Genomic DNA, 27647 nt, shown 5'->3' on the forward strand with positions numbered 1-27647 from the left:
ACTGATAATTATAATGGAAACAAATATTGTTTCATAAGTTTAATACATCTATTGTCTGGCGATAAGTTACAAGCACTGTATTTTCGGCGTGTGTTACTCTTATGTGGTTACTCTTATGATGTTATGTGGCTAGGGTTGAATAGGTTTTGCCCATAGTACTTGGCGAAATCTAGTTTTGTATTGCGTATTGCTTTGTATTGCGTTATCAACCCTCTAGCATGCAACTTACTGCTTTCCTTCACGCAGTGGTTTTGGTATGTGGTGACTCGTCATTTCCGGATACCTGGTCGTGTCTGGTAACTATCATGCCGTGACTACTGGCCCCGAAGTTGCCGTGCATTGCCACATTATGTTAAAGCTAGTCAAGTATTGCTACCTCGCTATGTCCGACAGTACAGAGTTACGTTATGTTGAAATAAAGCAGTATTGCTACCACTTAATGAGAGTGTAAATTATTTGTGACAGTGCAGAGTTTGTGTAAATAGTTTGCAGATATTTGCAAGACGCGCCTGGTCTCCTTCCGGTTACGTTATCACATACTTGGCGAGATACCTTGTCAAGTATATGTTTTTGAGCGGCCAATACAATACCCAACATTTTGTTCTTTTAGTAAATGTTTTATTTGTTTGGTTTATGATATATAAAGATATTAACATTGTAATATGAAATACTACCGTGTAGTAATTAAAAGGTATAAAGCATGGTTTATTTGTAATCCTTTCGAGTATTAAAATAAATGCCTTGACATAAGCAACTTAACAAAATAATATGCCACAAGACTTTTGCCATGAAAAATTTCTAATCACAAGAATCAACTGACAACATTTTTGGTTTGTAAATGCGAAAATTATGTATTTCTGGATTGCAAGACTGGTCAATGTCAGACCTGTGCAATAGCCAAAAATATTTAAAGGTATTGAACATAGTAAGGAGTTGCAGGCACAGAAAGAAGATATTGACCAGATATCTAAACACCTTGATGAAACTGAACAGCAGCTGAAATCTTAACACAAGTTTGCTGATGATTTGGAAACTAGTATAAAGTCAGTGATAACTAAACATTTTGGTCTAGTTATTCCTGAGAAATATGCTTCTGCAAAATTTCTATTTTAAGAAGGAGCATAATTCTGACAAAATTAAAGCTAAGTTAAGTATTATGTACTGTGAGGTCAACTCATGATACTAAAGTAATCTGTGAAGTTTGAAAGCATTTAGTCAGGTAGTTTTTGAGAAATTTGCTTATGTCACAAGTTGACAAAATAAAAGCTAGAGGTATGTAAAACAAGCAGATGGCTGACCTGTCAAAGCTTACAGTAGATATGTCAGGGTCTATGTGGATATGACTTTAACAATGTGCATCAACTATCCTGTGATCTTGCCAAGGTTAAAATACTTCTTGACAACTAACATGGTATTAAAGAATCAATTGCAATAATATGTCAAACAAGGGTTATATTAAAGTAGTCTAATTATCCTAGGAATGAGAATAAATTAGCAATGCTCCCCATTCAAAATGCTGAATCTACAATGTTGGCAGTTTCGTTTTTTATTATCATTACACATGAGAATTCATTCAGCATATTTCTGTAAAATGAAGTATCACTGATCCAGTAAGAAAAGCTTAAATTATTTGTGTGATAATTAATATGTTGGATTGCAATGAGTAGTGAAAGAAACATGTAAGAAAGAGAAGCCGACAACAAAATTGAAATTTCAGCATCAAGTTATAATTCTCAGATGATGCAACTGTAAAATATTACAATGATTAATCAATTGTTTTATTGATCTCATTTCCTGGTACATATGATGGTGATATGAGGCAAATACAATATTGAAATTAATATATACTACCGTAATAAATAAGCCATGTAGCAAAAGTAGGGCATTTTGCTTGTCTAAAAGGCCTTTGTATTGGTAATATCCAACATTTGTTGATTTCAATAATAGTATTAAACCTATTTTATACTATATTCTTACAATAATTCAAACATTTTAATAATAACATAAACTCAACACTAACAGTTAAATTTGAAAACGTTTGAGTTTAGTTTTTGTTTCTCTCCAGCAGAAACAGAAACTGTTGCTATAGTGGAAAGAAAGCACAAACACTTTTTTTCTACTCTATTCATACTCCGTATGCATTTTATTAGGACTATAAATATTGAACATATTTAATAATGCAAAATATTATGTAAAGTATTTTATCACATTCTGTCATGGTAAAATATTCCAGCTTGCAACTGTAATAGGTACAGATCTATCACATAATAAATTCTTTGACTAAAGTTTGACAAATTCATAAATACGCCAGTTCAGTATCAATGCTATGTTTTGAAAAAAAGAAGTCCCCTTCTTCGAGTATTAAGACTACTGGCTGCTGTTTTCAGGTTTTTTTTACCTTGCTAAAACCTTCTCACATGTGAAAATGTATTTCAAACAATTTTCAAGGGATCACAATCAACTTCAGTAATTACTACAGTGGTTTTACTATCCAGGGATTCTTGTAGTTTGGTTTTTATCACAGTTAGATATCCTCGTTCAGTATTGCTATGGTCACATAGTATCACAGATGAGCCATTATATACAGCGTGGAGAACCTCATGGTGTGACATTTCACCTGTGACATACAGATCAGCGGTGACATTACGCAGAACACTTCCTCCTGAGCCAGCGCAGACAGCCACACTAGATACCTTCTCCACACCTGAAATATGGAGAAATCATAAAATAATTAATGTATGTAAATCCTGGTTTAATGTAGCATGAACAACTTAACAAGAGGTCCATGATGGCTCTAGATTGCTCATCTAAGTTTCAGAGCTTAAACAGGCTAGAAAAAGTGCAATTTTAGAAGAGGAACGTACATTTGTAATATGCTCAATGTGTCTGAAGTTCCAGAGACAGTAGAAGTTGATTGCACAAATAAGAGTATCAGAGGACAAGCAGTTCAAACTCTATATGCTTCTTAGGTATTTAGAATTGTGTGGAAAAACTATACACAGACCACAGAAGCAGGCTGAGGGTGTTTTGGACGGTCTTTTTAAAATGGTTATCCCCATCCAGCAGTTTGTGACAAGTTGTTTAAAGGTATTTCTATATTTAACTCTAGTGGCCCCTAAAAGTGGCTGGGTGCCTCCATTTGAATAATCATGGGAGGTGACCTTACAAGTTTATTGAAGATTCATTAAGCAGTTCATGAGGAAGGTGCTTTAAAGGTATTTCTATTTTACCTCCAGCAGCCCCTAAAAGGGGCAAAGAGCTCCCATTTGAATAATAAAATCTGTAAAAAGATCCCTTGGAAGCATAGAATGCAACCAAAAACGAATTTTTTTTTATTATTATTATTATAGCAGACTCTGTTTGATTGTGTCTGTTCATGAAAGGTAATGAAATATGCAACACCTCTCACACCCCCTAGCAACTCTATTACATATCTACAGTATAGACTCCATGATCCCAAAGGACCAGAAAATATTAAGAGGACCTTTAATACAATGATGCCACAGACCAAGTCTGATGAAGTTCCATCAAGCTGTTCATGAGAAGAAGTTGTTTAAAGGTTTTTCTATTTTTAGCTCTAATAGACTCTGGACGGAGACATGCTCCCCAATTTGAATAAATTTGGGACAGGACCTTATAATGACACTTCAGACCAAAGTTTGATGAAAGTCAATTGAGTAGTTCATGAGAAGTCTCATTTAAATGTTTTTCTACTTTAAGCTCTGGCGGCCCTTAAAAGGGATAAGGCTGAAACATTTGAATAAACTTGATAGAGGACCATGCAATTCTGGCCAGTAGTTTTACCGGAGATGTCATCTAAATAAAACTGTGGACAGTCAGACGGCGAGCGATCACAATAGCTAACTCCGAGCACTTCGCGCTCAGGTGAGCTAAACAGCATTACACTACTTTCTCTGTAAACAATTTATTTATTTATTTGGGTTTTACAGCGCACCAACACAGTATAGGTTATATGGCGCCAAACAGGACTACAAACTTTGGTTTCATATCTCATTTACATCGAAATAAAAACATGAGGTATGGAATCAAAATTTGCATACCTGCTGGAATCACAGAGTTACAGCAAAACCAAGTGTTAAGACCCTATTAGTCGCCTCTTACGATCATGCAAGGGTAAGGCAGTGGTTCCAGTTCTTTTCATACACAGATCTCTGTAAACAAATCCCTCTTAAGTTGGACTTGATGATTTGAAAATTTTGGGTCTGAAAAAAAAAGTGTTAACATATTCAAATATTAGTGTAGGAAGGGGAGGGAATGTGCAGGTTACTGTAAAATCACTTATTTAATGGGCATGAAATTTCATGGTTTTGGTCAAAACGGCAATTTCGTGGGGATATGAATTCGTGGATTTCAACTTTTGAACATAAAATGAATGGGAATTTTACTTGTACGTTGGGATTAAATTTCAAAAATCAATCCCCCACGAATATAAATGATTTCACAGTACCTGGATCAGCTGAGGGCTATGCCCTGCTGTTACACTTTTGTTTATTTTCAAAAATTACAACTAAGGTGACCACAACATTCTTGTTTTTTCTTTTTAAATATATATTTTTCTTTGTTACATTTGCTTACAATCCATAATCATTTTCCATTATCCAAACTGTTTTTACTTACAAATAAATAAAAGTGAACTTATCTTATGAAATATGAAAATCAAATGTAGAATAAAGCTGAATTGTTGAAGCAATAACTTTAACTGCAATAAAACCATGCCAAAATAAATCTGAGCATATCCCGCAAAACCTGTGTTGACATGAAACCTCCATAAGGAGACAGCTCCTGACCTTGTCTGATCTGTAGATGTTAAAATGCCCTTTTCTTACCTGGAGCTTTAGCTAATCGAACATGATCCAACTTCAGATGCTGTTTTACTAACTTCACGGCCTCCTCTAGTGTAATGTTGTCGCTTAGCTTGGCTTTACGACCCATACCATAACCTAACACTGGAGCCTGTAAATACATAAAACTGTAGACAACACATGATTACTTGTAGGGCCCATTCTTTAATCTGAAAACATATTACATACTGTTTGACAATATGTGGTCAGATTGAGGGCCCGTTGTATAATGATAAAATCTAAATTTCAAGACTGAAAATATATCAAAGAATGTCTGCCAATACGTGGTTACTTTTATTACCTATTCTATAACCTTACTTTGGAGCCTGAAAATACATCACTGACTGACAGGCAGTGTGTGGTAAGTATTAGGGACTTAACTTTGGAGCCTGTAAATACATCACTGACTGACAGGCAGTATGTGGTAAGTATTAGGGACTTAACTTTGGAGCCTGAAAATACATCACTGACTGACAGGCAGTATGTGGTAAGTATTAGGGACTAAACTTTGGAACCTGAAAATACATCACTGACTGACAGACAGTATGTGGTAAGTATTAGGGACTTAACTTTGGAGCCTGAAAATACATCACTGACTGACAGACAGTATGTGGTAAGTATTAGGGACTTAACTTTGGAGCCTGAAAATACATCACTGACTGACAGGCAGTATGTGGTAAGTATTAGGGACTTAACTTTGGCGCCTAAAAATACATCACTGACTGACAGGCAGTATGTGGTAAGTATTAGGGACTTAACTTTGGAGCCTGAAAATACATCACTGACTGACAGACAGTATGTGGTAAGTATTAGGGACTTAACTTTGGAGCCTGAAAATACATCACTGACTGACAGGCAGTATGTGGTAAGTATAAGGGACTTAACTTGGGAACCTGAAAATATATTACAGACTGCCTGACAATAATAATAGTTAGTTTTAGGTTCCTTTCTACAACCTAACTTTGGAGCCTGAAAATATATTATTGACAATATATTGCTTTACAAACAATACCATAGACCTCATCTATGGAATAAAATTCAAACATATCTGCCTCTCCCTGTGACTGGACAGCCTCCACACTGAAATTAACATCTGCTTAATCATAGGCATTAAATTCCATAGTATTTACCAAAACTATATGGTGCTGAGACATAAATTATTGTATTTCTAATTTCTGTTAATTAAACCTGATATTTTTTATTTATTTGTTAGGATAATATTTGTTTATAAACGAAACCACGCACTAAACTAATCCCCACCCATATTAAGTATAATTTCAAAGAATATAAATTGTATATACATTACCTTTGCTAACTCGGAGATCTGTATATTTTTCACAGAATCCATTTTATCTTGTAATAAACACATTACTCTCTGTAAGGTAGATTTTGTACAGTGGACAGAAATATGATGTTTACCGTCTGGCCTGTAAATAAAATTTAATTGATTTCTATTCTCCTCTTTGTCAAAAACTATACACAATACCATTTATTATATAACTGTTCCAAATTTCTTTGTATACCTAATGAACGTTCTGTTCTTGCAAACATGGATGATTTATGAGTCAGGGAATTTTCAAACACAAATCAAATGTCCAAAGATATAAAACTAAACTTGGACTCTAACCATCCAATTGGTTGTTTCTTAGCACAATCTTGAAATATTATTATAAACTAGTCTCAGAACATGTATCCACACTAAGTTTTACCTGAATGGAACCAGGGATAAAGTCCAGTCTACCAGAATAATCATAATTTTCATTAAAGACATCAACTCAAAAATAAAACAATGCTTGCAAAGACAAAGATAACATTGATCAAACATCAATAAACCACCATAAATACATATATTTGTGATAAAGTGTGACTGCCTTGACTTTTTTGTCAATGCTGCTTGAGGTTCTTTTTCAATTAACAATACTAACATTACTATATGAACTTCACAATACAAACCAATCTTGATTTGCAGACTACTGCAATGAAGTGGGCATAACATGATGTCTATTCAGCCAGCTTTCTCTGTACTCTGTGACCTCGCCCCTCTATATAGCCTGCCGGAGTGTTTACCTTTCCTTGTACTCTGTGACCTTGACCCTCTAATTTTAAGTCTGCATGAGTATTTTACCTTTCCCTGTTTTCTGTGACCATGACTATTTAACATGCCTGAATATTTACCTTTCCCTTGACATTCTATTTAACCTGCCTGAATATTTACCTTTCCCTTGACATTCAATTTAACCTGCCTGAATATTTACCTTTCCCTTGACATTCCATTTAACATGCCTGAATATTTACCTTTCCCTTGACATTCGATTTAACATGCCTGAATATTTACCTTTCCCTTGACATTCGATTTAACCTGCCTGAATATTTACCTTTCCCTTGACATTCGATTTAACCTGCCAGAATATTTACCTTTCCCTTGACATTCTATTTAACCTGCCTGAATATTTACCTTTCCCTTGACATTCCATTTAACATGCCTGAATATTTACCTTTCCCTTGACATTCGATTTAACCTGCCTGAATATTTACCTTTCCCTTGACATTTGATTTAACCTGCCTGAATATTTACCTTTCCCTTGACATTTGATTTAACCTGCCTGAATATTTACCTTTCCCCTGATATTCTATTTAACATGCCTGAATATTTACCTTTCCCTTGACATTTGATTTAACCTGCATGAATATTTACCTTTCCCTTGACATTCGATTTAACCTGCCTGAATATTTACCTTTCCCTTGACATTCGATTTAACCTGCCTGAATATTTACCTTTCCCTTGACATTCCATTTAACATGCCTGAATATTTACCTTTCCCTTTACATTCGATTTAACATGCCTGAATATTTACCTTTCCCTTGACATTTGATTTAACCTGCCTGAATATTTACCTTTCCCCTGATATTCTATTTAACATTACTGAATATTTACCTTTCCCTTGACATTCTATTTAACCTGCCTGAATATTTACCTTTCCCTTGCATTCTATTCAACCTGCCTGAATATTTACCTTTCCCTTGACATTCTATTTAACCTGCCTGAATATTTACCTTTCCCTTGACATTCGATTTAACCTGCCTGAATATTTACCTTTCCCTTGACATTCTATTTAACCTGCCTGAATATTTACCTTTCCCTTGACATTCGATTTAACCTGCCTGAATATTTACCTTTCCCTTGACATTCGATTTAACATGCCTGAATATTTACCTTTCCCTTGACATTCTATTTAACCTGCCTGAATATTTACCTTTCCCTTGACATTCTATTTAACCTGCCTGAATATTTACCTTTCCCTTGACATTCTATTTAACCTGCCTGAATATTTACCTTTCTCTGTGATCTTGAACCTTTTATCTAACCTGCAAGGGTATTTACTTTTCTATGTACATGTGACATTGACCCTCTTTTTTTTAGCATGCCACAGTATTTATCATTTTACTGTACTCAGTGACCTTGACCCTGTATTTTCAGTCTGACCAAGATTTTTACCTTTCTGTGTTCTCTGTGACCATAACCCTCTATTTATCCTGTCTGAACATTTACTTTACTCTGTTCTCTGTGACCTTGACCCTCCATTTAGCCTGTCTGAGTACTTAACTTTCTCCATTCTATGTGCCTTGACCATCTATTTAGCTTGTGTGAGTATCTACCTTTCTTTGTGCTCCTTTGTGACCTTGACCTTCTATTTTCAGTCTGCCTGAGTATTTTACTTTTCCCTGTTCTCTGTGACCATGACTATTTATCCTGCCTGAATATTTACCTTTCTATGTCCTCAGAGACCTTGACCCTCTATAGAGCCTTCCAAAGTATTTACCTTTCTCTGTACTTTGTGACCTTGACTTTCTATATAGCCTGATAGAGTATTTACCTTTCCCTATACTCTGTGACCTTGACCTGTTGTTCAGCTTTAAATGCCTCCCTCAGTGATGTGGAAAATTCAGTGGGTATGTTAAATCCAACTTGATGTGTATGACAAGTGATGTAATCTTCATGCTGTTCCACTGGCTCCACCTCTTTGCAGTCTAAAAAAATTAAACATATTGTGCATATTCTACATTAGTTTTGTAACCAGCAGATTTATCTGCATTGTTTAAGAATGATTATGTTACCACTAGTTATGTTTGGACATGATGCTGGTTAATAGTCATGCCTAATTTAACTCTGCAAGTCGCAAAGGTCATAAAAATTTGTAAAAATAACACTGTCACAAATATTACCTATCTACAACATATCAATTCATCATAGTGTTGTTGTGATTTAACATCCTTTTACAACAGCATTTCAGTGATCCTACTCAGTATTTCTGGACTGTGTTCTTATTCCTTTTAAGACAAGACAATGTGACTGCCAGGAAAATTTGAACTTAGTTTTAATTACTAGTACTAGTACTCTCCTGTTTGATCTATACTGTACAGGGTTCTCCCTTGATCTGTCTTTATGATTTCTCTCTTTTTAAAATGAATTTGTCTATCTTTTAATTTGGGTAATGCCGTTTATTAATTCTAAAGGAAGTTCACTGAAAATTTACAGACTGAATAGCGAACAGTGCAGACCATGATGTGCAGACTGATCTTGGTCGGCACTGGTCATAAAGGCAGAATAACTTGTCACCAGAAGGCTAATAGTTAAACATTAATATCATACATAGCATTCTGAAGAAATCCCTCAAGTGGTAATATGAACATTTTGTATTTCCAAAACATCTTAATTATTTTTTAATTTATTATCATGATTTCCATATTAATATTTAGCTAATATTGACAGCAAATGCTTTACATATTTATAAAAGAATCCTAAAAAACTTTCAGGACAACTGTTTTAGAATGACAGCATCATTGCCATGTAAAATTTCTGTAACAAAAAAAAAGGTTTTGAAACTTAATTTGCCCAGTTTTAGCAATTGGAAGAACATCTAATTTTTGCCATTAAAAGATAATATAAAGATTAATTAGACTTCACTACTACCCAAACAGACCTTTAAAACAATGTAAAACGTTTATCAGGATTTTTTTCATTTCACCCTCTCTGGAGTGCAATATTTATAAAATGGTCTATTTAGCAATATGTCATATCAATCGCTGTCAATGTAAATATAAATCTGAAACAAACTCTTCTATACCAAAACAGCTGATCAGCCAGTCATTGACTCCGCCCTCAACACAGTCATAACTTGTATGTGGTGAGTAGACAGCAATCCTGTTCTCGATACACTTTATAATGATCTTATCTTTCCATTGTTTCTGTGTCAGTCTCTTCATACCGGAGAAAATTGGCGGATGGTAAGATATGATCATGTCGGATTTCTTCGCAATCGCTTCTTCAAGAACGGGTGGGGTAAGATCATTAGTAAGGAAGATTGTGTTGACCTTGTGGGGTGACGATGGTTCTACAAGAAGTCCTACATTATCCCAGGATCCAGCCAGGGATGGTGATGCAAGCTTGCGTAACCTGAAAGTTTGAAGCCCAGAAACCTTATAAGATATACACCATCAGTTCTTTAATATAAAATCATTACTTTTGCAGATTAAGCCAGTATTTCAAATACTTATTAAGTATTTAGTAACTAAATACAAATGCATGGTCCTGTGCAACAACAAACATACCATACATAATTATAGCATTACAAACTTCACCATTATGTTATATGATATCAAGATAATTTCATATTCATAACGTAGATAGGGGTATTGAAAAGAAAACTGGACTTATATGCCATCACCACAGCAGTGACAGGTAACAGAAAACTGAAAGTGTCGAACTTTGCCACATGAACACAGTAAAACAGCACTTTTTAAATTTACAATTAACATAATTATTTGTGTTAAAGCTAGATATTACTGTCATCATTCAGAAACTGACCGTGCAAAAAAAAAAAAACCCAACCAAAATTAAGGTAAAATCTGCTTGAATCATAGATACAAATGATTCTTTTATAAACTGGAAGCATTCTTACTTTTTCAGCACATTCTGAAGGTCCATGGTATCGTCTTCACTCGCAGAAGCACAGTATCTTCTATACATAAACTTCCAGGCTGAAGGTTTATAAATCAACTGCCTTTCAATATAGTATTGTATATTTCTCAGCATAAGAACATTTCTTCTAGGGTGTTTTCAAGTCTGTAAGCTATAAAAGAAATGACTAATCTGTAAAACATGTAACCTCACTTCCTGTGTTAGCCTAAGGGCAGCAAATTATTCAAGGTATATATTATCTATGATCAGGTATGCAAGTCATTCCAGCATCTCTAAAATCTTATGCTAAAGTTAGAAACATAAGATTAAATATTAATAGGAGCTTCCATAGTTTTGCTAACAAAGCAAACAAAACTAGATGCGAGTCCCTACCCTCCCCCCCCCCCCCCCCCCCCCCCCACACACTCCTGTCACTGTACAAGGTATCATGATAAGGTCCTGGGTGAAACATTTCTAAGATATATGCAACACAACACAAACTTTTAAGCACTTTACATGTATTTTTCACTTAGTGTCTGTGAAGACCCATAACTCTGGCCTAGTTGAGTGAAATCCCAATGAGAACAGCAGGTGAACAACTTCTAATGCTATTTAACAATCCTCTAATATTTTATGACTCTAAGTCAAGTAAATTTTTAGATGTATATGGGACACAAACTTTGTGTGTGTTTCGGCTTAACGTCTTTTTCAACAATTTTTCAGTCATATAAACGACGGTGTCTACTTGTAGCAGTGAGCACAATGCCCAACTTTATAGTGCTGCCTCACTGGAATATCATGCCGTAGACACGTGACATGATACCCCACCAAGTCACATTATACTGACACCGGGCTGACCAGTCCTAGCACTATCCCCTTAATGCTGAGCGCCAAGCTAAGAAGCTGCTAGTACCATTTTTTATGTCTCTGGTATGACGCGGCAGGGTATCGAACCCACGACCTCCCGCACTCGAAGCGGACGCTCTACCACTAGGCTACCGAGGTGGTTGGGACACAAACTTTTATTTTTTGACTAAGTCAAGAGTGAAATTAAAACAAGAGCTGTCTGTAAGACAGCCAATGCTCGACTATTTGAATTATTGTCCCAGAAGCAGGAAAATATTACCCTAAATGTTAAAATATCTATAGAGTTTCAATCCAGTATCTGCATTAGTTTTGGAGACAAAACTTTAACCAGAAGTTTTAAATTCAAAAGGGGACATAATTTGACCAAAATGCACGTCAAAGTTATGGGATTTGATGCTATCAACTAGTTTTATAACTCGGAGGACACAATGTGAAGTTTCAATTCAATATCTGCATTAGTTTTGGAGATAGTAACTTGCATGTAAAACTTTAACCAGGATTTTCTAAGTCCAAAAAGGGGCATAATTTGGCCAAAATGCAGGTCAGAGTTATGGGACTTGTTGCAGTCAACCAGTTAGTAGTTTTATAACCCCAAGGACACAATGTGAAGTTTCAATTCAATATCTGCATTAGTTTTGGAGATAGTAACTTGTATGTAAAACTTTAACCAGGATTTTCTAAGTCCAAATGGGGGCATAATTTGGCCAAAATGCAGGTAAGAGCTATGGGACTTGATGCAATCAACTAGTTTTATAACCCCGAGGACACAATGTGAAGTTTCAATTCAGTATCTGCATTAATTTTTAAGATAGTAACTTGCATGTAAAACTTTAACCAGGATTTTCTAAGTCCAAAAGGGGGCATAATTTGCCCAAAATACATGTCTGAGTTATGGGACATGACCCCGTGAGGTTGGTAATTGATCTAGAAAAAGAAAAAATAAGTTTCAAATCTATATGCCTTTAAGTAATAGCTGTTAATGTACTTGCACACAAAACTTTAACCAGGATTTTCTCAAAAGGGGCCATAATTTGGCCAAAATGCAGGTAAGAGTTATGGGACTTGATGCTATCAACAAGTCTTATAACCCCGAAGACGTCATGTGAGATTTCAATTCGATATCTGCATTACTTTGAGATAGTAACTTGCATGTAAAACTTTAACCAGGATTTTCGAAGTCCAAAAGGGGGCATAATTTGCCCAAAATACATGTCAGAGTTATGGGACATGACCCAGTGAGGTTGGTAATTGATCTAGAAAAAGATAAAATACGTTTCAAATCTATATGCCTTTTAGTAATAGCTGTATGTACTTGCACGCTTTAACCAGGATTTTCAAAGTCCAAAAGGGGGCATAATATGGCCAAAATGCAGGTCAGAGTTATAGGACTTGATGCTATCAACTAGTTTTATAACCCCGAAGAGTGAACGCCAAGAAGAAGAAGATAACCCCGAAGACACATGTGAAGTTTCAATTCAATAACTGCATTAGTTTTGGAGATAGTAACTTGCATGTAAAATTTAACCAGGTTTTTCTAAGTCCAAAAGAGGGCATATATAATTTGCACAAAATTAATACATGCCACAGTTATGAGACTTGACACAGTGAAGTTGGTAATTGACCTAGAAAAAGAACAAGAGCTGTCCGTAAGACAGCGCGCTCCACTATATAGGGATTTGACAGTAAAATGAATATATGTCTGAATAAGAGACCTCTACTATAAGAGGAAGAATTAGATACACCAAGGGGCATAATTCCATCAAATACACAAATTAGAGTTATTAAGATTGTTACAACAAATGCAGATGATGATGGTAAAGATATATTTTGAGTTTCAAGTCATTATCTTATATAGTACCAAAGTTATGTCCAGAAAACAAAGTTTGTTAAAAAAAAAAATAAGTATAAAAGGGGCATAATTTGGTCAAAAATACAAATCATATGGGAATTGTTACCACACATGCAGATGATGGTAATAAAAGATACATTTTAAGTTTCAAGTCTTTATCTTATATTGCATTAAAGTAATATTCAGAAAGTGAAGATTGCAAAAAAAAATTAAGTACAAAAGGGGCATAATTCTGTCAAAAATATAATTAGAGTTATGGGGTATGTAACTATACATGCAGATGATGATTATAAACAAATGTTTTTAATTTCAAGTCATTATCTTTTAAAGTACCAAAGATAGGTCTATTAATAAAGCTTTTGAAAAAATTTAACATGAAAATAATTATAAGTATAATTCCTGTGTGACCTTGACCTTGGGTATAATGGGCCCAGCCCCTGCATATACTATGTTTGTATACTGGACAATGTTTATGAGAACTTACAGTAAGATATAAGCAAACGTAACAAAGTTACGACAGAAAAACAAAGGTTGCCGAAAAGCTTTAACCTTAAAAATAACCTAAGTACAAGACCTTGGTGACCTTGGCCTTGGATAAAATGGGCGCAGTCCCTGTAAATATTTTGTTTGCATACTGGACAATGTTTATGTGAAGTTACAGTAAGATATAAGCAATAGTAACAAAGATATGACAGAAAAACAAAGGTTGCCGAAAAACGTTAACCTTAAAAATAACCCAAGTATAACACCTTGGTGACCTTGACCTTGGGTATAATGGACCCAGTCCCTACACATACTTTGTTTGCATACTGGACAATGTTTATGTGAAGTTACAGTAAGATATAAGCAATATTAACAAAGATATGTCAGAAAAACAAAGGTTGCCGAAAAACTTTAACCAAGAAGGGTCACGCCGAAGCCGGGGCGAGTAGTATAGCCCCCCTATTCTCTGAATAGTGGAGCTAAAAAACAAGTTTCAAAGCTATATGCCTTTAAATGATATGTACTTGCATGCAAAACTTTAACCAAGGTGCGGGGCCTCCGTGGCAGAGTGGTTACGGTCACTGACTTCAAATCACTTGCCCCTCATTGATGTGGGTTCGAGCCTCACTCGGGGCATTGAATTTTTCATGTGAGGAAGCCATCCAGCTGGTTTACGGAAGGTCGGTGGTTCTACTCAGGTGCCCGCTTGTGATGAAATAATGCACGGAGGGGCACCTGGGGTCTTCCACCATCAATTTGATCAAAGCTGAAAGTCGCCATATGGGTTAAAATTGTGTCGGTGTTACGTTAAACCCAACAAAATAAATAAAATAAATAACTAACCACGGTGTGACGCTGACGCCAGGGTGAGTTTTCTTTGAATAGTCGAGCTAATAAAACTCAAGTACACAGATAAATATGGAATACAGGCTGACTCGGACCAAATTTACTTGGCTTATTCGGCCCAAATTGTCTAAGTTTTCCTGACACTGATGTCATGGGTAAAAATAAAATTTATGAGTATTAAGTTTAATGTCTGATGCAAAGAATAAAAATAAAATTTATGACTATTAAGTTTAATGTCTGATGCAAAGAATAATTAAAGTCCTTATTTAAATGCATAAATGATCCATTTTAGTTTGTCAAAACTTCTTACCTGCTTGTACGGTGTATATTTTATGTCCTTACTTCAAGTTAAACCTCTATATAAGCTATAATCAACATTATTTTCTGAAAATTGCTGAACCATCCAAAATTTATGGTCATTATTGACTGTTAAATAAAAGTTTGTGGTCTGAATCAGCCGAAATATATGGTCATTATCTACTTTTATTCTAAGTATGTGGTCCGAATCAGCCAAAATATTTGGTCCGAATCAGCCACGGTCTGAATCAGCCTGTTTCCATATATATGCTGTACAATATTCTTTTTTTTTACTGCAAGGCAGACCAATTCACAGACTGACATTTACCGTATGTCTGCCTTTATGGGCGGTTTATCTCTCTATATCAAAAGAGCCCTTTGCGCACAATTACATGTAGTTGGGCTAGGCCAGGGGGAGTCCTGCTAGAAAAGTTGGGTGCAGGTCAAAACGTACCCAAACCAAAATGTACCCACATGGTAAAGTCAAAAAGTTGAACTGGACTGGAGAAAAAAAATTATTTTGATGACAACAACGTTGGGATCTTGGTAAACAGATCGGAAGAATGGAATAATAGCAGATTTTAATTCAAATATAAAATTGAAAGAGATTCAATGACTACAAACCCTTGAAAGGTAAAATGTCTGTTAACACAACCAAAATAATACAGTAATGCTGCCAGGATCAATAGCAATGGTAGAATATTTTCCTAGCACCGTTTACTACAGATCACGAGCATGCAAAGGCTTGAAAAATGTGTCAACAACGGAAGGAAATGTAACGTTTAGTATTATCTGCGTTATGTCATTAGCTTAAATGATGATTTTAAAAGGATAATACTTTAAGAGAAAAGACTCGCCTACAGAATTCGACCTGACTCACGTCAAATGATAAAGAATTCGAACAGAAGCCGTAAATAACAGTCGAGCGTCTGAAGACAATGATCAAAAACTAAAAAAGAAGTAAAAATGTTACATAAATCTCTCCTTCTGTAGTTTGGGCCTAGTTTTTTATCAAGTAAGTATTCAAAAACCTTTATACTGCTAACAACAGTTATTGTATCTGTCTCATAGCTGCCTACCTACCCCTGAAAGCTGTATCTGTATCGATACTCGAAATTATCTCACTAATGAGCAAAAATTATCGAGGGTGTGTATGCGCTTGATGTAAGATGTTAATCGCGCAATCTATAGTCCAAGAGAGCACGTTTGAATATATCGTTTTTGTTACAAGTAACAACTGAGTCTGGTAATGAGTTCCAATCGCGGATGGTTTGAGGCACAAATGAGTTTTTGTATATGTCTGTAATATGAACTAAGTCAAAGCCTCAAAGCAAGCTCAAAGAAATCGGATTTAGCTAAAGATATTATGCATCATTAATTTGTCACAAAGAAACTATTCCCTACTCACAAGAATTCAGGAGAACCCATTTGCTTGAAAAAGTCTACATTTAGTGTCACCACACATGTAACAGTGAATAACATACATTGCAAAAATTATGGGAAGCCGGTGTCACGGTGACGTCATTACCGCGTTCCCGTTTCTTTCTGCTTATTAATGACATTTTTTCCATTTTCTGGCCGATGCTTGATTTTTTAAATGAAAATAATATTTTTTTCAAACAACTGGAAATCATTCTTTCATTATTGTTGAGTGATGAATATTTTTTAGCAATTGAATGGAGTTCTGTATTCACTGCGGAAAGAAGTACTTCCTGTGAGCACCTATCCGTTAGGGCGCGCTTTTTAAGAACTTCCGACGAAACTTTTCAAATCCATCACCAAGTGTGATAGTATACTTGCGTTACCGTAAAGCTCGATTCTCGAGCAGGCCCTTTGGGCTTGCTCTTCGAGTTCGCTATTACATGTCACTTGTTTGATTGATATAGAATTTGATCTTCGTTGTTGCCGTGGGTTATATTCCAGGAAGTCATCAGCGGAGACAGCCACCAGGTCATAGACGATCTTATGTAGGAATGCCAGGCGCTGGTCTCGTCGGCGCTCCTTTAATGGTTTCCACTTCAGGTCACGCATCATGTTAGAAACACTACTTTTGCGCCTATAATTGTTAGAAACGAAACGCGCTGCTCGCCTTTGTACACCCTCAAGCTTGTCTATGTCTTTCTGGAGGTGGGGGTCCCAGACAACACTTGTGTAGACGCACAGAGATTGATTTTGGCTGTTTTTTCATTACATTTGGACTTCAAAGATACTGATTTTAGGTCATAAAGGTGTAGAGATTGATGACGGACCTGGATTTTCATCTCTTCCCTCCATCTTAATTTTTTATTTTGGTTGCACTTGATTATTTACTTAATGCAAAAATCGGAGATACATCATTTGGGGATGTTGCATAGAGGCTCTTGGTTCAAAATTTGATGCAACTTGAAAATATTACAAGGAAATATTCAAGAACATCTTGAAATGCTATTTATTAGATCAGTCTGTTTTTAAAAGTTTTGATGCAACAGTCATGTAAACGTCACAACAAAAAAGTGAATCGGCCATCCCATTCAGGGCTTTTTTCCCCTATAAATCTACCTCCTGTAAAAGGAGGTAATCCCAATGCAAAAAAATATGTTTTTTTTCCCAAAGTTGAATTCAAAATTCCCAAATGATTATACCTTTTAGGGTTTTTGTTGTTTTAAGATAGATTTGCTAATTTTTATGTATATTTAGGTAAATTATAATACTGTTGAACAATTACTGAAATGCAATTCATTAATATTTCACACAAAAATACATTTATGTAGATTTTGGTAATTTGCAAATTGTCCCAATTAAGACAAATTCGGAGAGAATTTTCCCAATTCCACCGGTGTCGGTGGCATTCCCAAATTAATGAAAAAAAGGCCTGCCATTTTATTCTTGAAATTGCATGAGAAACTTTAATATGTACGTGAGAGTGTGATTCGGATCTTAAACAAATGTTAAATGCGTGACTCTCACGCCCAATGCATGAGGCTTTACAGGTATGTTGCCATTTATGGTTTCCCAAGTGTTCTATGGATAAACATCTAGTTTGATGTTATATTTTATTCTGTCAGGCATTTTCAGGGGGCATGTGTTGTAATATGTTGACATAATTGTTCTCTCTGTTTCAGAATGTGAGTATTCCTTGAGAAATCATGTGAATTAAATCAGTCTACTTACCAACAGGACAAATAATACTAGAGACAAACTTTCCAGGAAAATGTCAAAACTACCAAGAAATGCTTTATTAAAAGTCGTTCATCATACACACCGGGGATTCACAACTTTCTGCAAAAGCAGTAATAATGATCTAACCTACAGACAATATGTGGCAATACGAATTCTAGCACTGAAAACTGGGTCAGGCACTCAGAGCTCGAAGGTATATAGTAATAGAAGTACATCTTGTGGGCCAGGGACTCTGAGCTCCAGGGTTTATAGTAATAGCAGTACATCTTCGACACAAGATATAACTAATGATAGTGTTACAGAAGAAAAGGAACATGATTTAGCATTGTTTCCTGATCCGAGTGACTTAAATAAGTTTGTACCAGTATGTGAGCCGGCACGAGATGAAGATTTTAAAAGATTGCAGGAGTTTGTAAATCACAGCAAGCGTTTACTTATTCTCACAGGTGAGTTAACTAAATGAAAGTATTCCAAGCTTAAGAACAATGTAGATGACAATGTCAGACATGAAATTTTAATAGGATAGGATAGTCGCACATATTTGAAAAAAAAAAAACATATGGGAAATGAAAATACACTTAGAGACAGTAACATATATGTTATATATTCAGTCACAGGATGGCAGGGCTGCTTAACAATTTTACTGCCTTCAGAGCTTTGGTAGATCGTCCAATTTTGGTCAAGTGTTCAATCACTGGCATACCTAAGTACAAAAAATGGTACTGTAAGCTCCATTACTTGGCACTTGATATTTAAAGGGTTGCACTAGTTGATAAAATAATTCTAGGTAAGTATATGTTAATTGGGTTTTACCTTTTTGGTTGCAAACAGATATGTTATTTGTTAATCATAATATTTATGGGACTCTGAATAAAGCTTCTTTTTCTTGGATATTTCAGGTGCAGGTATCTCGACAGAGAGTGGTATACCGGACTATAGATCTGAGGGTGTAGGTCTGTATGCAAGAAGTACTAACAGACCTGTTCAGTATCAGGACTTTGTCAAGGACCCAGAAATAAGACAGAGGTAAAAGATAAAGTTTACTTAGATATTCTATCATTAAAACCTGTGAATAGTAATTGTACTGGACAGAATCCTGTAACCAATGTTAAAAATGAGAAGTTATGTTATATACATGTATATTATAAAAAAACGCCTTAAATGGCAATGAGATTTTGTGGTTATTATCATTCCTATACCTATATTATTTAGGAATCTGGCTATGCCCTTGTTACAGTATGATTTTGTATATAGAGGAGTGGTTGCCGTTTGGTAAGTGTGTAATATTGCACACCCTTGTAAGTTGTATAATACTTGCCCCCTTATTCAAGGGGTGTAAAAAATCCACTTCCACAGGCTTTACAGTTTCAGAACTCAAAGTTTCTGTCAGTAAAACACAACAAAATAATAAATGTTTTTTTAGAAACAGCAAGCTATATAATTATGCTACTGATTAAAGGAATATCTCAATCATTATAGACTTTACTAGTTTTATAATCTGTATTCTGCAGGTACTGGGCTCGTAACTATGTAGGCTGGCCCAAGTTTGGGTTTTTCCTGCCTAACAAATCCCATGTAGCTCTGGCCGAGTGGGAGAAGAAAGGTAAGGTCCACTGGTTGGTCACTCAGAATGTAGATGCTCTACATTATAAAGCTGGCAGTAAGAAAGTCACAGAACTTCATGGCAGTGCACACAGGTAAGGAGGATGATAGATACACATATTTTGTCTGAATGGTTAAGATTTATGACTTTGAATCACTTCCCTTCACCTCTGCTGGGTGTTAGACTTGCTTCTGTCATGATATGAGGAAGTCATCAAGCTGGCGTATGAAAGGTTGTAGGTTATACTCAGGTGTCTGCCCATTCATGAAACAATGTCCAGAGGTGCACCTACGGTTTTCAATCACCATTTGAAAGTTGGAAAGTTGTCATATGATCAGAAATGTGTCAGTGCAACTTAAAACCTGACAAACGATAAAATAAAACTTACCAGTGCCAAAAATGGTTCTTAGCATGCTCCCTGTAATCTACTGCTCCCAGTAGTTGACAATGTATTAATGTCTTGTTAGAAACTCCACATAGAATAGCAAGTAAAAAAGAATTAAATGTATTTCATTTAGAAACACTGTCTTACATGACTGTCATCTTTATTTGATAACTAAGACTATAATTAATTGAGAGTTTTCATTTTCAGAGTGATGTGTCTAAGTTGTGATCATAAAATGACACGTCCGGAGATGCAGGTACTCATAGATTCATATAATCCTAACTGGAGTGCACAGTCAGATGAAATAGCTCCTGATGCTGACGTCCAACTTTCCCAGGAACAGATCAAAGGCTTTAAGGTAATCTGACTTCATGGTAGATTATTTATGTACTGATGTCACCTCAGGTAAAAGTTAAATTTACATAATGCAATGATCAGCAATCAGAACTCAATTTTGTGCTATATTTTAAAAATACTAAGCTTGGTTAATATTTGTTTTGTTTTTTTGCTAGTGCTTTCAAAAAGAGTGACAGTTAAAGGCTGGGGTTTATTTCAGTAAATTACCAGCTGGTTTTTGTGTAAATATGAAAGGGTCTTTGTCCGAACTATTACACTTTTTCATAAAACTGTAACCTGTCGTGCTGCCTTTTTAAAAATGTCCAACATTTGGATGTTTCTCCTACTTTTAAATGTCCACCCCACATTTTATACGCCAATCTCTGAAAGAGCGGGGCATATTATGTGAACACCTGTGGCGGCCAGGTGGCGTCCAAAAGCATGTCTGCTCTCTAAGTCAAACAGCTTTCATCCGATCTTCACCAAACTTGCTGACAATGTTTGTGGGCATAATATCTCGGCCAGGTTCAATAACCAGCCAAATCGCCCTAGGCACTCTTGGATTATGGCCCTTTAATTACTCAAAATCTGCAAATTTAGCCTTGTCCGCTCTCTAAGTCGATTAGTTTTCATTCGATCTTCACCAAACTTGCTGATAATGTTTGTGGGCATAAAATCTTGGCCAAGTTCGAAAACCGGCCAAATCGCCCCAGGCACTCTTGGATTATGGTCCTTGAATTACTCGAAATCTGCCACTTTAGCCTTGTCCGCCCTCTAAGTCAAACAGTTTTCATACGATCTTCACCAGATTTGGTGACAATGTTTGTGGGCATAATATCTCGGCCAAGTTCCATAACCACCCAAATCGCCCCAGACACTCTTGGATTATGGCCCTTGAATTACTCAAAATCTGCCAATTAAGCCTTGTCCACCATCTAAGTCGAACAGTTTTCATACGATCTTCACCAGACTTGGTGACAATGTTTGTGGGCATAATATCTCGGCCAAGTTCGATAACCATCCAAATCACCGAGGCACTCTTGGATTATGGCCCTTGAATTACTTGAAATCTTTTTATGATACGTAACTAAATATTTAGACGGGCGTACTTTGTGACAGTCTGGCACTCTTGTTAAGTCTTTGTGTTGTCAAGTATATTACAACATTTTTCAGGTTCCACCTTGCCCAAGTTGTGGTGGCCCGTTGAAACCAGAGATTACATTTTTCGGTGACAATGTAATGAAGCCGATTGTAGAGTTTATACACGAGAAAGTGAAAGAGAGTGACAGTTTACTTTTTGTTGGAACCTCTTTACAGGTATTTTTCCATTACAAAAGAAACTATATAAGCCAGAAAGACCTTTTTTGCCAACATTTAATCACACTGACCATAAATACATTGTATGTACATTAGTAAGTTAGTTCATAGGTACCAAACACATGGCGTGTAAGCTATAACTTACAAATTTTGTTAAGGGATTCCAGTTAAACTTTACACAAATGTTAAACATGATGAGAAGTTGTGCTGTGTTCAGGAGTTACATTTTTACCTCTAAGGTCAAGGTCACAGAGAAAGACACCCCACTTCGTTTGTATTTGTCTTTTCTAGTGACCTCGCTCTTGCCTATTTAAAAAAATTTAGAGCATGTATTAATTGAAAATTTGTACTTTAGACTAAATCTGTCCATATTACATACTTGAATAGGATGTGCCAGTCAGATACAAAACTTACTTAAATTTTTTATTAGGTGATTTTTAGCTTGACTATACGAAGTATATGGGAAGCTATCTTACTCAACCCAGCGTCGACGTCCTTCCGCGTCCCCACCTTGGTTAAAGTTTTTTACACTTTCTCTTTTTTCTCCTTATCTCTGTAATACTTGATGGATATGCTTTAAACTTAAAATAGTTATTCCTCATCATCACCCACATTATCTGGCTTAATGGCTATAACTCTCACACCAGTATTTCATGAATAATTCCCCCTTTTTACATAGAATTTCGGATAAAGTTTTGCACTTTCACTCTTATCTCAGTTATTACTGTATGGATTTGGTTCAGATTTAAAATAATTGTTCCACATCATCACCAACATCATATGACACAAGGTCAATAACTCTGGCAACAATTTTTCATGAATTATGCCCCCGTTTTACTTGAAATTTCAGGTTAAAGTTTTGGTGCACTTTCACTCTATCTCAGTTATATCTAAATGGATTTGATTCAAACTTAAAATAATTGTTCCACATCATCACCCACATCATATTACACAAAGTTCATAACTCTGGTACAAATTATTCATGAATTATGCCCCCTTTTTACATAGAATTTCAGGTTAAAGTTTTGGTGCACTTCCGCTCTATCTCTGCTATTACTAAATGGATTTGATTCAAACTTTAAAGAATTGTTTGACATCATCACTCACATCATATGGCACAAGAGCCATAACTCTTGCACCAAGTTTTCATGAATTATTCCCCCTTTTGACATACAATTTCAGATTTAAGTTTTGATGCTCTTTCACTCCATCTCAGTTATTACTGAATAGATTGTTTCAAACAAAATATTTGTTCCACCTGATCACCCACATTATATGACTCAAGATGCATAACTCTAGCACCAATTTTTCATGAATTTTGCCCCCTTTCACTTAGAATTTAAGGTTGATTTTGATGCATTTTCACTATATCTCAGTTCTTACTAAATGGATTTGATTCAGACTTGAAGTAGTTGTTCAACATCATCACCCACATCATATGACACAAGGTGCATAACTGTTGCACCAATATTTGGCAAGAATGCACTTTACTGGTATGCTCTTCTTGCTAGGATTTTAAAAGGTATGGTGTGCTTGTTACAATCATTCAAATAAATTGTAACAATAATTTATTCATTAAAGAAAAAAGAAAAACGGGGGTGTGGGGGCAGTAGCCCCCATTAGAACAATTGGCGAGTATTTATTAAATGTGCGTACCAGTAAAGTGCAGGTGTCCCCAATATTTTATGAATTATACCTCCTTTTTGCTTAGAATTATACTTATTTAGTGTTTTGATACACTTTATCTTTATCTCTCTTATTACTTAATATTTTTGACACAGACACAAGCTATTGTGCAATATCTTTATCCACCATTGGAGTCATTAAACACTCCAGTGACAGCTCCAGCTTCCTCAGATGTGCCCAGTTTCACTATCCAGCATCGGAATAGCCGAGCACGCTGTCTCCTGTGACAGCTCGTTTTTTTGCAGATTTAGTGACATTTTTAATTTTTATGACAAAGATTTGTTGTAACTTCATTTCATTTTTACATTATCAACAAGCAAATAAGCAGTGAAACATTTGATATTTCATATTGAAAACTTGATTTGCAAGAAATGGCACTCATACTAGGCTACTAAGTATTGACTGTCAATTATGATAGTCGTTAAGGGACTACTTTTTGTGAATGTTAAGGTTGAATGCCACAGCAAACCAGTGATTTTAGCACAAACCACAACATTTTATGTTTACAATATTTAATTTATGATAACCTAATAATTTCATAATTATGTCTCCCACCACACAGTGGTGTGGGAGACATATTGATTTACTCCAGTCTGTGTGTCACAAAGCTTGTCCGCACTTAAGTCGAACATTTCTCATCCGATCTTCACCAAACTTGAACAAAATGTGTTTGACCATAAGACCTCGGCCAAGTTCGATAACTAGCCAAATCCGCCCAAGCACTTTTGAATTACTGATTGGATCCACTCGTCCAGACCATCCAGCTGGATCCACTCATCTAGACCATCCAAAGAAACTAGACATTTTTAGCTCGACTTTTTGAAGAAAAAGTAGAGCTATTGCACTCGCCCCGGTGTCTGCGTCGGTGTCGGCATTGGTTAAATTTTTTATAAAGTCAAATATCTGTTACTATCAAAACTATTGACTGAAACTTAAAATACTTATTTACTATCAAAGTCTACACCAGGAGAAACAATCCCCATAACTCTGCTTTGAATTTTGACAGAATTATGCCCCTTTTTAACTTAGAATTTTGGTTAAAGTTTTTGATAGTCAAATATCTCTGTTACTATCAAAGCTATCAACTTGAAACTTAAAATACTTATTTACCATCAAAGTCTACACCAGGAGAAATAATCCCCATAACTCTGATGGAATTTTGACAGAATTATGCCCCTTTTTAACTTAGAATTTTTTATTAAAATTTTTGATAAAGTAAAATATCTCTGTTACTATCAAAGCTATTGACTGAAACTTAAAGTACTTATTTACTATCAAAGTCTACACTAGGAGAAACAATCCCCATTACTCTGATTTGAATTTTGACAGAGTTATGTCCCTTTTTAACTTGGAATATTTTTACTGGCAAAGCTCTAATTCAGTCGAGCACTGAGAAAAGTTGAGTGTGCTGTTTTACGGACAGCTCTTGTTGATAGGAACCATTCGTCTGAACAATCCAGACAAACAAGGCAGTAATGGGAGACATGCCCTTTTCTCAAAAGCATCTCTAGTTATGATTCATACCAATATAATTGTATATGTCAGGTATACTCTGGGTACAGATTTGCATTAGCTGCTAACGACCAAAGAAAACCAATAGCAATCCTAAATATAGGACCCACACGAGCGGACAAGCTGGCACGGTTACAGATTCATGCAAAATGTGGTGATATTCTGCCCAAGATTCGAGTCTGGAGATGACACTGGACGATCTTAGATTTTTTTCGGATATCATTTTAGAAACTTTTAACTATATTAGTTTAAATCAAAGGCTTTTTTTTATTTTATGTTTTGAACAACATCTCATGGTCTGGAAAATATTGAAGACCAAATCTGTATTGAGAACTACAGAAATGTTAGAACGATTGTTGACAGTCAATATTTTTGCAGTAAATATAAAATCACCTTGTACATGTTCCTTTGATGTAAAAGAAAACTTTCAAACGACATTTTATGGTCACATGACTTTCTTGTATATGAGATTGAGTGGATTGAAATAATTATTTCTGACACTTCTGTTAACTTTATGCTTGAAATGTTTGAATTTTTCACTTGCTTTTGGCGAGTGGATAAGCTTACACAAAACTGAGGCAAGAGCCAGATTTCTGTCTGAACCTAGCACCTGTGATAGATTTTAGCTCATCTTTTTTTTAAAGAATAGGTAGAGCTATTGCATTCACCTACTTGTTAGCTTGCGACAGGATTTGGTTAAGTTATGTAAGCTGGTATATCAGAAATGGATTGAAAATTCACAAACTTGTTCATCGTGGTTATCTGGAATTAAATGTAAAGGTTTAATAAATCTGCTTTTCGTTTTTACAAAGTCATTACCCTTTCTTCGACTGACCATTTTTTTGGTGAAGTTTTGTATGCAAACAGGTACCTCTGTAACCCCTATAGAGAATAGATTGAAACTTTACACACTTGTTAAGAGTGATGATCTGATATGTGTTGTCCAGGTTTAATGACTTTTTTTTTTTACTTAACAATTGTTTGGTATATCCATCTTTTTTAGCATCAGAAGCGGGGAAAATTATTGTCCCTTTTGAACTTGCTTACTGTGAATGTCTTAATATACATTGAAGCCTAAATTTTATTGAAGTATGTTTGTGTCAGTCTACGAAACTAATTCCTTACAAATAAATATAATTTCTATTCATTTTATTTCCAAAAGTTTACATCGAAAGAAGTCGTATCCCTACAAAATATCTGTTTGGGTCAAATCCGCAAAATTTCATGTCTGCGAAATTCTAAGTTTTTACAGTATGTCAATCTCTTCGTTATTTTAATTCTTTTTGTTGAAAAGGACTTTGAATAGTCAAGTGTTTCTTTCTTGAGACAGTTTTTGTTTTCCTTGCATAACATATTCTACAAGTAACAGATGAAATATGATAAAGTAGATGACTTTTTAAAGTTTTTTTTCTTACTGTAACATGCCAGTATAAATTTACTGCAATCATCCATAAGTCACAGCACAAAATATTATCCTGCCATACAGTGTGTAAGAAGTTTTTCAATCACTAGTGAAAATGTGGGAAGCTCCTGTGTGATGTTCTTGGAAATATATTTAGACATAAAAAATTACTGAACAAATATTTTCACCTGAAAGTAAGGGGACGATTTTAAAACTGACTTGAAAGTTTTCAGTTTAAGCACTCCATAGACCTGTATTATTCTTTATATAGTATCACATTTGAAAGAAATTTCCAAAATTATGATAAAATATAAACTAGAGTAAGAACTGGATATCTCAATATATCTGGGTATATACAAATAGACCAAACACCTAGGCTGCTGGTCTTAAGCTCTCAGTGACTTAACTAAGGTAGCAACATTTGCTGTAGATCTAGTGTATTTTGGCAACAACCCCCGACTTGTTTCCTTCTAGGCATGTCCCAGTATATAAATAGAATGACAGTCAGTTGAAACATGCTTGTACAGTAATTAGTGATGTTGAACCATAGGAGTATAAGTGACATTCACAGAAGAATGTTTTTACATATGTAGAACTTCTTTCTTAAACAACATATGGAGAACTTCTCTCTGAAATAATATTTCATCAGTTTGCTTGTTTGTTTGAAATAAAAGAAATGCTCACTTTAATTTTGTTGTGTTATTTTTGTAGAGAAAAGAATTTTAGGAGAGAATATGAGGTAATAGTGCTTTTCATGAACTTCTGTATAGAAAATTGAGAAATAAGTGTATTTACATTGTTATTACAGTAATATATACATGTAGACACAAATGTATTTTAATCCCCCGCCGTGGCGGAGGGATTATAGGAATGGTCTGCGTCCGTCCTTCCTTCCGTAACAAAATCGTGTCCGGTCCATATCTCCTAAACCCCTTGAAGGATTTTCATGAAACTTGGGTCAAATGATCACCTCATCAAGACAATGTGCAGAACCCATGAGTCAGCCTTGTCGGTTCAAGGTCAAGGTCACAACACAAGGTCAAAGGTTTGAGCCTGCCATTTAGTGTCCGTTCTATATCTCCTA

The 27647-nt window shown here is 35.4% G+C and overlaps 2 protein-coding genes across 4 annotated transcripts; one reads left to right on the plus strand and one right to left on the minus strand.

Annotated features, from left to right (window-relative positions):
• Positions 1 to 634: 634 nt before the first annotated feature.
• LOC123533574 (NIF3-like protein 1) lies at positions 635 to 15922 on the minus strand. Its single transcript, XM_045315268.2, has 7 exons — positions 15788 to 15922; positions 10823 to 10993; positions 9989 to 10317; positions 8738 to 8891; positions 6169 to 6289; positions 4848 to 4974; positions 635 to 2704 (listed from the first exon to the last, which is right to left on the minus strand). Exons 2-7 carry the CDS (start codon positions 10954 to 10956, stop codon positions 2433 to 2435), a joined length of 1137 nt encoding a protein of 378 aa, XP_045171203.2. The 5' UTR covers positions 10957 to 10993; positions 15788 to 15922; the 3' UTR covers positions 635 to 2432.
• LOC123533573 (NAD-dependent protein lipoamidase sirtuin-4, mitochondrial-like) lies at positions 15917 to 27252 on the plus strand. Of its 3 annotated transcripts, none has more exons than XM_045315266.2 (7): positions 15917 to 15938; positions 18265 to 18768; positions 19222 to 19348; positions 19834 to 20019; positions 20518 to 20668; positions 21820 to 21963; positions 25195 to 27252. In XM_045315266.2, the coding sequence occupies exons 2-7, from the start codon at positions 18354 to 18356 to the stop codon at positions 25348 to 25350; spliced, it is 1179 nt and encodes a 392-aa protein (XP_045171201.2). In that variant the 5' UTR covers positions 15917 to 15938; positions 18265 to 18353; the 3' UTR covers positions 25351 to 27252. The 3 variants fall into 3 exon arrangements, with proteins under 3 accessions (XP_045171201.2, XP_045171199.2, XP_045171202.2); XM_045315264.2 differs by lacking the exon at positions 15917 to 15938 and adding an exon at positions 16028 to 16178; XM_045315267.2 differs by lacking the exon at positions 15917 to 15938 and adding an exon at positions 16931 to 17185.
• Positions 27253 to 27647: the final 395 nt, after the last annotated feature.

The sequence above is a fragment of the Mercenaria mercenaria genome, chromosome 12 (assembly GCF_021730395.1).
Source record: "Mercenaria mercenaria strain notata chromosome 12, MADL_Memer_1, whole genome shotgun sequence".
In the NCBI taxonomy this organism is placed as follows: domain Eukaryota; kingdom Metazoa; phylum Mollusca; class Bivalvia; order Venerida; family Veneridae; genus Mercenaria; species Mercenaria mercenaria.